The sequence below is a fragment of the Notechis scutatus genome, chromosome 7 (genome assembly GCF_049901735.1).
Source record: "Notechis scutatus isolate UNSWTSFEM ecotype Mainland chromosome 7, rNotScu1.2, whole genome shotgun sequence".
Lineage (NCBI taxonomy): Eukaryota > Metazoa > Chordata > Lepidosauria > Squamata > Elapidae > Notechis > Notechis scutatus.
Window position 1 is genome coordinate 25,398,786 of NC_142015.1, and position 13,911 is coordinate 25,412,696.

At 47.3% G+C, this 13,911-nt stretch overlaps 1 protein-coding gene across 5 annotated transcripts in view; it reads left to right on the plus strand.

Moving 5' to 3' along the window:
- USP2 (ubiquitin specific peptidase 2) overlaps positions 1-13,911 on the plus strand; it is a 70,000-nt gene that overhangs the window by 40,282 nt on the left and 15,807 nt on the right. For all 5 annotated transcript variants that reach the window (XR_015750378.1, XR_015750379.1, XM_087970166.1 and 2 more), the window contains 2 exons: positions 8,803-8,853; positions 13,486-13,609. Coding sequence is in view for 3 of the 5 variants with exons in the window: in XM_087970166.1 (XP_087826292.1) it covers positions 8,803-8,853; positions 13,486-13,609 (175 nt within the window). In the remaining 2 variants the exon portion in view is untranslated. The remainder of the gene's footprint in view (positions 1-8,802; positions 8,854-13,485; positions 13,610-13,911) is intronic.

Here is a 13,911-nt window from a genome sequence, read left to right on the forward strand (position 1 = left end):
AGAGAGCAAAGCTCAAAGGTTGGGATTCCTGCTTTCTCCAGCTGGGATTATCGTTTGCCCCGGGCCTGGTGGGATCTATGCCCTTGAGGGGCACCTTGGCTCTTTTATGTAACCTGCCTGTCTTCTGCACCTGTGGTGGAGGTGCCTTTGTTTGCCAGTTGAACGAAGCCGGCCTTGGTTATGTAAGTTGAAGCTCTGCCCTGTGCAGACTTGGCACTTCCTTGGCACAAGAGGCTGGGCCTGGAAAGCACCAATCGCAGCTGGCTGGAAGAGGAACGGAGGGGGGGGACAGGAGGGGTCAGTTCGGAGCCTGGGAGGCTCGCAAGCTCACGCGGGGCGGCATTTGATACAGGACCGTAAAGAAAGGAGATCCAATTAGCCATTGACAGACACATAGACATAAACAATATCTACATGCTGTGCAAAAGAGATAATCGACGAGCCAAAAATCACCCAAATGCCAGCAATCCGTACCCAGATGAGACTGGATTAACTCCCAAGATTAATTAATTCAGACCAACAGTCAAGGAGGTAAACGATACCCCAATCAAGGAACTGCCAAACAAGCTAACAACAGTAAACTCCCCAGCCAAAGAACTTCTAAGACCCATCAAGATTGATTGGACAAGCCACTAGAACAGTGGTGGCTAACCTTTTGGGGCTCCTGTGCCAAAAATTGTGCGTGCACTTGTGCTTATGTGCTCGGGTGCCAGCACCCAGAAGGCAATGCGCACGGGGGCCCGCACGCTCCTGCGCATGCGTGTGCAATCCCCCCCGCCCCCTTATCTGCACTGCACCTCACAGCTGATTTTCGGCCGGTTTGAGGCATTTGAGGCGTTTTTCGGCCTCCCAGAGGCTTGAAAAAAGCCTCTGCAGGCTTTGCAGGCCGAATAATCGGCCCGCTTCGTCACTTCCGGTATTGACGAAATGGGCCTATTATTCATCCTGCAAAGCCTGCAGGTTTTTTTTCAAGCCTCTGGGAGGCCAAAAATGCCTCAGACCAGCTGAAAAATCAGCTGTGAAGCGCGCAAATGTGTAATGAGGTAAGTTCGCCTGTGGCTCGCGTGCCGGCAAAAATGGCTCTCCGTGCCACCTGTGGCACGCATGCCATAGGTTTGCCATCATGGCACTAGAATATAAAACTGAGAGCAAACCCCACTTCTTCTTAGCCCTGATGATGTTCCCTAGCTGGGTCATGAAATGTCTGCAAGAAAACAGACTGAATCAGAGACCACCAAGGACCCCCCAAAGGGATTCTCCTCCTGGCCTATTTCTAAGGGAAGACAGGCAGGATGGCAGAGAAACTGGAATCTTCAGTGGCAGAAAAAAAGAGGGTTTAGGAAGGAGAGGGAGAAAGTAAATGATCACACATCCCTTATCAGCTCTCTTTGCAAAGCCCTTTGTTTTATCTGAATATTTGGTGAAAAAAGGCATTGGCTCACACTTGGGTAGCTGGGTGGGCGAGTGGGAGGGGGCTGATAGGTCCCCACGTGATCGTGATCACAACATGGGTAGCAGTGGGAAGCAATTTCTGCAGCTCTTTGAACCGGTGTTTTTCCACCCTGAGAAAGTTAAAGATGGGTGGACTTCGGCTCCCAGAATTCCCCACCCCAGCAAGGCTGTAGTTAGTACTAGCTCGAGATCTGTGCTTCGCTATGGAACTATGAGGTCGGGCTTAGTTTTTGGGGAGGAAAATAAGAGGGGAAATTGTGTCTCTGCCTACCAGCATCCATTGGTATTCATCTGGCTAGTGTGTGAGAGAGTTGAGGGCTGTTTGGAAACGGAAACAGTATTTGTTATGTGAGCAAGAAGGAGACAGCAAGGAGCCTGGGCGTGGCTTAGCTCCACTGTTCTATACTAAACCTGCTTGCTGCTGTGAAACTGAAATTCCTCTGCTTGTGTTTTGCATTTGGAAGAGATTTCTTTTCAGGTGGGGAGGGGGAGTAGAAGTCTTTAGCATCAGAGCATGTTAATAATAATAATAATAATAATAATAATAATAATAATAATAATAATAATAATAATAATAATAATAATAATAATAATAATAATAATAATAATAATAATGCTCTGATGGTCATTTCGAAAAATCCTTTCTTAGCGAGCACCTAGAAGGCAAGAGGAACATACGTGCCAACTTTTAAGTTTGTAGCCTTTATGGTTCTGGAGATTTCGTGATGATGCATGAGGGGATTTAGCTTGTACATATAGATAGATAGATAGATAGATAGATAGATAGATAGATAGATAGATAGATATAGATTAGATAGATAGATAGATAGATAGATAGATAGATAGATAGATAGATATAGATTAGATATAGATAGATAGATAGATAGATAGATAGATAGATAGATAGATAGATAGATAGATAGATAGATAGATATAGATAGATAGATAGATAGAAGATAGATAGATAGATAGATAGATAGATAGACAGACAGATAGATAGATAGATAGATAGATAGATAGATAGATAGATATAGATGAGGGTGGGCTGCAGGGCATTTGAAAAGAGGACACACCCCCATGCCCCAAATTGCTTTCAGCAAAACACGCTCCTGAATTATCTTTAGAGGGGGAAAAAGAGTCCATGTACATCCAGGCCCTCCAGGTAAAACCGGGTACCACCCCTGTACTATCAGTGGCTCGTTTTTCAAAAGCATGCAAGCAATAACTGCTCCAGATGCCCAGATAACTGCTCCAGTTGCGCACTGTGGTTGCCTTGTTTTTTCCATTTTATTTATATATTTATTGTATTTATTTATTTTTGTCAATTGTTTACAAGATAATAGGTACAAGTAAAAACATAATTATGAATACATGGATACATATAAGAAAAATCAAAAAATAAAAAGAAACAATAGGACAGGGACGGTAGGCACGATTGGTGCGTTTATGCACGCCCCCTACAGACCTCTTAGGAAAGGGGTGAGGTCAATAGTAGACAGTCTCAGGTTAAAGTTTTTGGGGTTTGGGGAAAAAAATACAGAGTCAGGTAGAGGATTCCAGACATTGACCACTCTGTGGCTGGAGTGCAAAATAAGATTGCACCTGGAGTGCCTCCAGATTGCCCAGATATCGAGGGAGGCACGTTCGCCACCCTCCCGGCTGCGGGATTTTTTGCAAGGGCACGTTTCCCGGTGCCCGCAGCCGAAGAATGCGTGCTGACAAGTCTCGCATGCCAGAGGGATGCGCAAAGGGCTTGGTTTCTCCTTGAGGAAATCTGTCTCCGCTTCATCGGGCGGGGAAACCCTTTGGGAAGGACGAAGCAAGGCAGGTTCAGCAGGGTCATTCCAGGTGCCAGCTTCTCCAGCCCTTTGCCAGCCTTCGCAATGGCCATGCTGGGCTTCCAAAGCTCTTGATCTCCACAGATTTGCTTTCAGGGAAGACATCTGAAATTTTAAAAAAATGAACAATCTCACTGGCGCTAAATAAATGTTTCTGAGCAGTTCACATCTACAGCAGATGTCTCAGTCATCCAGTTCATGGGTGGCAACTGGACTTTCTTGGTTTTTTTCCTTTGGAAGACATTTCACTTCTCATCCAAGAAGCTTCTTCAGCTCTGACTGAACGGTGGGGAATGGAAGGATTTATATTCCTTGCAGACAGCTGGTCATTTGCATCCTTTTAGAGGGTCCTTGAGGCCACTTGGATATTTACCTGTGTCCTCAGGGTCACCTGAGTGGTGCTCCTGGTTCCCGTAGTCTGCTACAGTGTTTTAGCTATACAATTTGGGATGGGCACTCTGCATGGTAGGGAGTAGGAATGGATTTCCTGTGGGAAAAATTGCAGATTACAGGAACCATTTGTGCTCCTCAGGTGACTCTGAGGACACAGATAAACCTCCAAGTGGCCTCAACGACCCTCTAAAAGGATGCAAATGACCAGCTGTCTGCAAGGAGTACAAATCCTTCCATTCCCCACCATCCAGTCAGAGCTGATGAAGCTTCTTGGATGAGAAGTGAAACATCTTCAAAAGAGAAAACCAGAAAGTCCAGTTGCCTCCTGAAAAAGCACTTTTGGGACATCTAAGGAATCTTAGGAATTTTCCCCCGTTATTGCTTTTTCATGTAATTATTGCTTGTGTCCAGGATTCCGACATGCAGGCAGTCCTTATTTAGCGACAGTTTGCACTTAGGACAGTAATGAAAAATGAACCATGCAATCAGTTCTTGCATTTATGACCTTCACCGGCATGTAAAGTAAAGGAAAACTCGAGTCAGACCTTAAAGTACAGTTGCAGTTTTACCTAGCAAGCGCTTTGCTGAAGAACCGAATTGCTGGTCCCAATTGTAGTCACTAAATGAGGACTTTAAGGATTCCTTGCAGATTGCGCTTTCTGGTTCCAATAATATATTGTACCCTTTTGGCACCTTGAATTCATTGGCCAGCCAGCATGTTTCTTGGCCCTTCCCTGTTGTGACAACATGGCCACAATTCATAAAGAGCCGTGGATTGTTTCTGTCCCAGAAATATTCACAAATTCCTTTGCATTGCAGAACTGATGTTTTTAATCCATCTTATGCCAGTGATTTTCCTTTACGTTAATATTCTGCCTCCCCTGCTCTCCATTTTTATCCCTGTCACGGCGTAAGTAGCTTAGCCTAGAACATGAGTGAATTCATCCCCTGGACATCACGATGGGGATTTCCAGTCTGGTCTTTCCAGAGCACTAAAATACTCCCTGATTATCCCATCGTATTGGCCACATCACTAGGTAGCTTTGAATAGCACTGATAATAACACAACCAAAGCAGCATCTATTGAAATAAGGGACTTTAAAAAAAAATGCTCTGGTTTTTTCAGCTGTAGGATATAACTTTAGGACAGTGTGTGTGGCTTGGTTTGTTTTTTTTCAAATTTGCCAACTTTTAACATAGGTGAACTCCTGACTCCCAGCATTCCCTAACCAGCATGCTGACTGGGAAATTCTGGGAATGGAAGTTTGCCCTTCTTTGAACTATCATACTTGAAAAATGCTGACCTAGCCTGCAGACTGTCCATGTCTTCTCAAAAGATGTTCAGGTTTTGGTGGGAGGGAGCCTCTTTTAGGTGGGGCTTGTGCCTCCATCCAAATGGCCCGTCTCTTGAATTATGCTGGTTGCATAACTTTGGACTTAGGTATAATCGCTTCTGGGAGAGCAAAGGTTAGAAGCCAAGCTGGGGAAAAGAGGGAAGGAGAGCTGGGAAAGGATGGGGTTTGGTTGAGGTTTGTGGGCACTGGGCACAAATTTCTGTGTTGCCTTAAGAGGTGCTTTCTGTGTTCCCACTGAAGGAGAAGGGGAAGACGAGGAGGAGGAGGAGGAGGAGAAAAGAAGAAGGGGAGGGGAGGAGGAGGAAGAAGAGGAGGAGGAGGAAGAAGAAGGGAAGGGGAAGAGGAGGAGGAAGAGGAGAAGGAAGAGGAGGAAGAAGTGAATAAGAAGGGAAGTGGAAGGAGAAGGGGGAAGAAGAGAAGGAGGAGGAAAAAGAGGAGAAGAGGGAGGAGGAGGAAGAAGAAGATGCAGAGAAAGAAGAACAGAAGGAGAGGAAGAGGAAGAAGGAGGGGAGGAGGAAGAGGAGAAGAAGAAGAAGAAGAAGAAGAAGAAGAAGAAGAAGAAGAAGAAGAAGAAGAAGAAGAAGAAGAGAAGAAGGAGGAGAAGAGGAGGAGGAGGAGGAGGAGGGAGGAGGAAGGAGCAGAAGGGGGAGGAGGAAGAAAAAGAAGAGGAGGAGGACATGCGTCTCCTTGCCTCTTTTTCCATGCTTGACATGCTGTCGAAGCGTTGTGTGCACAATTAAAGCGCAGCCGGAGCCTTTCGGAGCCGAGTCTATTTTGGACAGTCGTCAAGGAGAAGGCTGCATTCCTCCCACTCGCACATGTCAAGCGCTATTTGGAGCCGCTGCTAGTGCAGCAGCCCCCTCCTTCGCCTCCCTTTCTGGGGTGCCAAGGCAGCAAGGCGAACCCCTCCAGAGCAGGCCTCGGTGGTCCTGAACCCCAGATCTGGTGGGGTGGGGGAAGGGGCAGGAGTCAGTCTCCCCATCCAGCTTTTGGCTGAAAAAAACTCAGCCGGCAAAAAGTTGGGAAGGATCAGACACACACGTAACCCCATTCACACATGCAGTTCCCACCGGTTCTATGAGAGGACGCTTCGCTTCTGCCACACAAATCAGATGAGCTAAAAAAAAAAAAAACAAGGGAAAATAGGACAGAATAGGGCAGGGGGGTTGGGCAGGGCCAGCCAGAGGTGGTATTTGCCAGTTCTCTGAACTACTCAAAATTTTCACAACCGGTACGTCCAAACCGGTCCGAACCGGCTGAATACCACCTCTGCACACATGCACCGCAGGCTCTTCTGCATCTAAATCTTTGACGGGAGGTTAAAAGACAGGCCGGGAGCGAAGCAGCTAGTCCTTAAGGTTTGGCCTCGCCTTCCAGAGAGCAGAGAGAAAGTTGGAAGTCCAAAGTCAGCCTTGGGGAACCCAACCAAGCGTGCGGACAAAAGGTTCATCCGAGACTCAAAGATCTTTGCCCTACTTAACGCCAGGTTTCCTCCTCCTGAAAGCAGAGCGAGGCCAAACATCCCGAACTCCCTAAGGAAAAGGCTGAGCCACAGGCTGGGTCCTGCTCAGGGCTGGGTTTCCCATTTGGCAGTCGTCCCCCGCCAAGGCCCCATCCCTGCTTATCTGGAGACCAAAAACACATCGCCGACAAAAATTAAGAATTCAGCGTTAAGATTGTCCCACGTTTCTTCTTTTATTAAAAAAAAAAAAAGTTGGCAATTCTGCATCCCGAAAGCAGAGGGGAAACGAAATCGGGATATTCAAAGAAGTGAGTGGTGTAATGAAATCTGGAAGTATGACGACAAATGATAAATGAGCAACAGAAATTAAATTTTGAAAAAAGGGATGATTAAAGTAAACAATGTTAATGAAATGGGGGGAGGTTTATAAAATTGGTGTTGGTGGAAGGCAAAGGGAATAAACCTTACTCAGGAATATATGTTGTTTTGAGCGGGGGGATAAGAGCACAATTGGAATATATGGTATACCTTTGAGTTGGTATAGAAGAAGAAATATAAGGGAAAAATAGTCTCTAGGGAGGGGAGGGTGTGCACTGTAATATTCGAAAAAAAATTTGTATTTAGATTTATATGTATTATGTTTGTATTACTTGCATTCCCCCCAAAAATATTACAAAATGATAGATAGATAGATAGATAGATAGATAGATAGATAGATAGATAGATAGATAGATAGATAGATGATAGATAGATAGATAGATAGATAGATGCAAAGAAAGAGAAGGAAAGAAAGAAGGAAGGAAGGAAGGAAGGAAGGAAGGAAGGAAGGAAGGAAGGAAGGAAGGAAGGAAGGAAGGAAAGAAAGAAAGAAGGAAAATAGGCAGAACGAGGGTGGGTTCTTTGTCTTCCCGGGCCAGTGTTTGAAATCACCCTCTGCACAGTCTCCTGCCCCGGTCAGTTTCTCTCAACCTTTCTGGTAGTCCCCCTTTCGTTTGCTTGCAGAGTGGAAGCTCCTGCAGAAGGAAAGATAAGCAGGAAGATTGCAGCCAGACAAAAGAATTCGAGCCTTCTTCCCCACTACCCCACCCCCCTTGATTTTTTTCCAAAAATAGCAGCAGCAGGCAGAAATTCACCAGGTGAAGCCTTCACTTGGGCTTTGCACATAGCCTGTCTTTCCCTGCAAATCTTTGGCTGGGGCCAGTAATGCTTAAAATCCTGGTACAGGTAGTCCTTGTCTTAGAACAGTTCGTTTAGTGACTGATGTTATCACAGAATGGAAAAAAAGTGACTTTCTTAAAGTTGCCAAATTTGGGGGCCCCTGATTCAGATGCTTGATAACTGGCTCATAGTTACGACGGTTTGCCATACCCTGGGGTCATGTGATTGTCTCTCTTCCGACCTTCTGACAAGCGTAGCCAGATTCACTTAATGACCGTGTTACCAGTTTAACAATGGCAGGGATTCCCTTCACAAAATGGGGCAAGGAACGTCGTAAAATGGGGGGGGGTGACTCACTTAATGGACTTCTCGCTTAGCAACATCCCTTTGGGGTGGGATCCGTTGAGGACGGCCCCTATTCCTGTTGCGGGCCTGCAAAGATTCACTTCTTAGGAGCACAAAGCTCAGCCTTGCCCGGTGCAGCTGCCCCTCTCTGCCCCTCTTGCCCACTCCAAGGAGAGAGGCTGAGCAAGGACAGCGGCCTCTGGGCCTCTGCCAGCTGGACCTGTTCCGAGCATCCGTCCGTGCCAAGAATTTCTGTCCCGGCTCTTAATAAGCCGCCAAGATCCTGCGGTGTTTCTGCTGACGACTTTGACTCGTCACCCGAGTGATTAGATATTCCTGTGGAAAGTCAGACTTTGCCCCTCTGCCAGTCCTTTGCCCGAGGGGCCAGTCCAGCGAGTGGCAAAGGCCAAGTGGTTCATGCCGGTCTCTGGGCATTGGTAGATTTCTCTATGTCTCTTGCTAGCTGGTAGGGAGGGAGGGAGAGAGAGAAAGAGAAGAGAGAGAGAGAGATACAGATATGTGATAAAGATGAGAGAGAGATACAGAGACAGACAGATAGATAGACAGAGAAAGAGAGAGAGAAACGGAGACAGATATGTGATAAAGATGATAGATGATAGCGAGATACAGAGAGAGAAACAGACAGGTGGTAAAGACGATAGACTAGAGAGGGAGAGAAATAGAGACAGAGAGACAGGTGATAAAAATATTTTGTGTGTGTGTGTGTGTGTGTGTGTGTGTGTGTATTTTGTCTGAAGGTTGCCTTTTCCACAAACTGTGTCTTCTTCTTTCTCTGCAGAATTCGAAAACGCTACAAGGTCTGACTGGTCTCCGAAACCTCGGTAACACCGTAAGTCCTTCCTTCCTTCCCCCCTCTCCATCCATCTTTCCTTTCTTCTTCCCTCTCTCCCTCCCTCCATTCGTCCCTCTTCCTTCCTTTCTTCCCTCCCACCCTTCATCGCCCTTTCTTCCTTTTTCCTTCCTTCCTTCTTTCCTCTCTCCCTCCCTCCATTCATCCCTCTTCCTTCCTTCCTCCCCTCCCTTCATCTCTATTCCTTCCTTCTTTCCTTCCCTTCCTTCTTTCCTTCCTTCCTTCCTTCCATCCCTCCCCCTCCCTTCATCGCTTTCCTTTTTCCCTTCATTCCTTCCTTCCTTCCTTCCTTCCTTCCTTCCTTCCTTCCTTCCTTCCTTCCTTCCTTCCTTCCTTCCTTCTCCTTCCTTCCTTCCTTCCTCCCCTCCCTCCCTTCATCGCTTTCCTTTTTCCTTCTTTCCTTCCTTCCTTCCATCCCCCCCTCCCTCCCTTCATCACTTTCCCTTTTCCTTCCTTCTTTCCTTCCTTCCTTCCTCCCCCTTCCTCCCTTCATCACTTCTCCTTTTTCCTTCCTTCCTTCTTTCCTTCCTTCCTTCCTCCTCCTCCCTCCCTTCATCACTTTTCCTTTTCCTTCCTTCCTTCCTTCCTTCCTTCCTTCCTTCCTTCCTTCCTTCCTTCCTTCCTTCCTTCCTTCCTTCCCTCCCTCCTCCTCCCTCCCTCCCTCCCTTCCTTCCTCCCCTCCTTCATGATGCCTTGTGGAAAACCCTAGTGAGATCTTAGCCATGATAGACCAACATGGTTCTCCTTCTACCATACTTGCTGAGGTCCATTCCTTGCAGGGGGATGCCTCTCACCTTGCCTCATTCCCCCCGGAGCCCCCCACCCAGGGTGGCTCGTTCAGCTGTGCCCAGAATTGCAGCTCGGCCCTCCAACCTGGGCCAGTTGGTTCTGGTTGAGGAAGCCAAGATGCTTCCGCTTGCTCTTTTGCCTCACTTCCGCTTCTCGGATGACTCTGCGGGGAGTTTTGTTCTCACTTGCGCAGAGGGAAGCCCCCAAAGAGTTGTGTAACTCTTTCGGAAAATAGTGTCACCCTGCCACACCCAGATGTGAGAACTCGAAGGCAAACAACAAGAAGACACAAACACACTTTATCTGCTCCCTAAACCCTCCCTTAAGGGCTACATCAGAAGGGTCAGCCTAATTTTCTGTCGTTTTGAGCTAGGAAGATTTGCTGTGAATTGTCCTGCTCACAGTAGGTTCCATAGCAGGCAAAATCTGGGCAGCCAAGAGAGATTAGCCATGTGTGGTTTGTGGCAGGAAAAAAGTTCCCTTTACTCCTTTTCCTTTCCTTTCTTCCATCTGTCTCTCCTTCCTTCCTTCTTGTTGGGGTGGAGATGGGAGGGGAGAGGAGGGTGGAGAGAAAAGGGGAGGGAAGGGAAGGAAGAAAAGAGGGAGGAGAGGAAAGGAAGAAAAGAGGGAGAAAAGGAAAGGGAAGGGAAGGAAGAAAAGAGGGAGGAAAGGAGAGAAGGAAAGGAAGAAGAGAGGGAGGAAAGGAAAGAAGGAAAGGAAAGTAAGAGAGGGAGGAAGGGAAAGGAAGAAAAGAGGGAGAAAAGAAAGGAAAGGGAGGGAAAAAAAGAGGAAAGGAAGGAAAAGAAGTAGGAGAGAAGGAGGAGGAAGGGAAAGGAAGAAAAGAGGGAGAAAGGAAAGGAAAGGGAGGGAAGAAAAGAGGGAGGAAAGGAGAGAAGGAAAGGAAAATAAGAGAGGGAGGAAAGAGGAAAGGAAGAAAAGAGGGGGAAAGGAAAGGGGGGAAGAAAAGAGGAAAGGAGAGAAGGAAAGGAAAGGAAGAAGAGAGGGAGGAAAGGAAAGGAAGAAGAGAGGGAGGAAAGGAGAGAAGGAAAGGAAAGTAAGAAAGAGAGGGAGGAAGGGGAAAGGAAGAAGAGAGGGAGGAAAGGAAAGGAAGAAAAGAGGGAGGAAAGGAGAGAAGGAAAGGAAAATAAGAGAGGGAGGGGAAGGGAAAGGGAGAAAAGAGGGAGAAAAGGAAAGGAAAGGGAGGAAGAAAAGAGGGAGGAAAGGAGAGAAGGAAAGGAAAATAAGAGAGGGAGGAGAGGAAAGGAAGAAAAGAGAGGAGAAAGGAAAGGAAAGGGGGAAGAAAAGAGGAAAGGAGAGAAGGAAAGGAAAGGAGAGAGAAGAGAGGGAGGAAGGGAAAGGAAGAAAGAGGGAGAAAGGAAAGGAAGAAGAAAAGAGGGAAGGAAGGAAGGAGAGAAGGAAAGGAAAATAAGAGAGGGGGAAGGAAAGGAGAGGAAGGAAAGGGAGGGAAAGGAAGGAAGGAGAAAGAGGAGGAAAGGAAAGAAAGAGAGGGAGGAAAGGAAAAGGAGTGGAGAAAGGGAAGAAGGAGAGACAGACGGAACTAAGGAAAAGAAAAAGAAGGAAAGGAAATTTTTCCTTCCTGACATGGCTAATCTCGCTTCCCCTCACTCTTCACCCAACGTTACGTGTCTCTCCTGGCCGCCAGAAGCTCCTTGGGAGTGAGAGTGAAGGCATCTTCTAAAACACTAGATGGGCATCAGACCTGGTGGGGGAATTGAGCACTGAAGTTCACCCTCCCACACACACAAACTCTCTCTCTCTCTCTCACACACACACACACACATGCACACATTTCTAGAGTTAGCATTGGCTGCGTAGGTGGGTTCCCCTTTGGTGCCCAGGGGGAGGGAGTTCTTTCTGGGGGGAAACATCTGCTGGGACCTCCTCCCAAACACAAGAGAGAAAGGATCTAGCCTCTCACTTCCTTCTTGATGGAGGAGGAGGAGGAGAGCTGGTAGCAGTAGTCCTAGTAGTCGTTGCCTACTCCACCTGCTTCCCCAAAGGAAGGGATGTGGATTGGATGATGAAAGAAGAAACTAGCAGGGAAGGGTTGGAGGGCTCCGTAAAAACTCAATTGATGCCCTCAATTATGCCTCTTAAAAAGCATCGCTTTAGGGAGCTGACGGATAAAGCGCCATTCATCCCCAGCCCCTGGCGGGCATCTCGGCCCAGGCGTGACAAACCGGTGTGATTGCGTGTGATTGTGCGCTGCCCATGTGCGTCGTAGCATGAGTCAGTCACAGACGCAGTGGAACACTGTGGGTTGAGCTGGGGGGGAAATAACACACACACACCCCAAAAAACCTTTGGGTTTCTTAATTGTTTTTTCACCATAGCAACAGCTCTCGTGGCGCTTTTATATTTTTAAAGCTTCTTTTTTTATTAAAAAAAATGAAATGTAGGTGAGGGCATGGAGGGCAGGATAACCAGTAATGGGTGAGACTTTATCAAGGAGAGATGCAACCTCGAATTAAGGGGAAATCCTGTTCATTCCACAATTAAGCAGTGGAAGAGCTTTTGTCTCCAGAGGTGGCGGGTGCTCCAATTCCTGGAGGTTTTCAAGAAGAGACTGGATAGCCATTTGTCCAGAATGATATGAGGGTCCCCCTCCTTGAGCAGGGGTTGGACTAGAAGACCTCCAAGGTCCCTTCCAAGGCTATGATTCTATGTTCCAATATCTGCTTTCTCGAGTCTGATGACCCAGGGTGTGACACAAAAATAACAAAGTCACAAAAGTAGAATAAATTCCCTTTAATGCCTCCAACTTGGCCCTCCAATGTCCAATTATCCTCGGCTGGAGATCAAATTCTTCAAAAAAAAAAAAAAAGTCTATGAAGGGAAGAAATGCAGTCCCGAACCCGAAGTAAAGATAATTAGACATAAAAAAAAAAAAACCCAACACAAACCACACTGAAGTAATTAACACAGCAGGGCAGGATGATAAATTGCAGACTTTCAAAAGATAACGCAGCACCCACAGTTGGGAGGATGCCAAAAACCCAGGTAGGCCTCGACCAAGAAAATGCATGCTTTGCTTCCAGCAAGGCGCTGTGTGCAAACGCTCCACTTATAGCCTGTTCTCCCAGTTGCAACTAATGAAAGGGATCAGGGCCTTTTTTTCTCCCGTAAGCCATGTTGCTCCCTTCTCCGTTCCTCCCTGCATGCCTTAGGATGAAGAGGGGGTGGCCCTGGGTCTTCCTCTGAATGCCCAGCCAGACTGTGCCCTTCCCCCATTTATTCCACAGCCACTGGAGCCACACTCCCACTCCCTGCCAGCTGCTCAATCTCCCCCTCAGAATCAGACTCCAACAAGGAAATGACACTGAGGAGGAAATCAAAGGGGTATCTAGATTTTCTTTTCTTTTTTGTAACAGGGTCCCTCCTGGCACAGAGTTTAATGAAGGTCATAGTCAGTGACCCCTGTGGAGTGGTACGGTGGCCTAGGGGTGGAGCTCTCGCCTCACAATCAGGAGGCTGTGAGTTCAATCCTAGGTAGAGGTATAGTCAGGGACTCCTTTAGTTTGCCAGGTGTTTAAAAGACACACCTTGCAGAGCAGATAACGTTCCAAATCTGCTGCTCTCCAGATAGTTGACCCTGCTTAGCTGGAAGGCCTAATTCTTTTTTCTGAAAAACAGTTCCTGGAGCCAAGTTCATCCAAGGGGGGTGAAACATTCTAGCTCAGAGGAGACACCTGGACAGTTGTCACCTGGAGAAAGGATGGGGTGGAATAGCTCATGGCCTGGTGTCCTGGCCTTCACTCTCTCTCTCTCTCTCTCTCTCTCTCTCTTTCCTGCCTCTTGCAGTGTTTTATGAACTCCATCCTGCAGTGCCTGAGCAACACCAAAGAGCTGCGAGATTACTGCCTGCAGAGCCAATACCTCCGTGATCTCAACAACAACAGTCGCATGCAGATGTCTCTTATGACAGGTGAAGGCGGCGAGATTTCGCTCGGGCACAACAGGGGAACAGTTTGCAAGCAGACAGGGGCCTTCATCTCCCGAAGCCCTTTAATGGGAGGGGGCTAGGAAGGAGGGGGAGAAAGCTGAAGGAGGTGACTTTCAGAGGGAAGGAAAGGAGGAGGAGGAGGAAGGAGAAAGAAGAAGAAGAGGAAGAAGAAGAGGAGGAAGAGGAAGAAGAGGAGGAGAAAGGAGGAGGAGGAGGAGGACAACTGGGGGGTTCTTGGTGCTCTGTGAGCCTGGTTGTTTTCTTCAAGATGTTTCATGACCCAA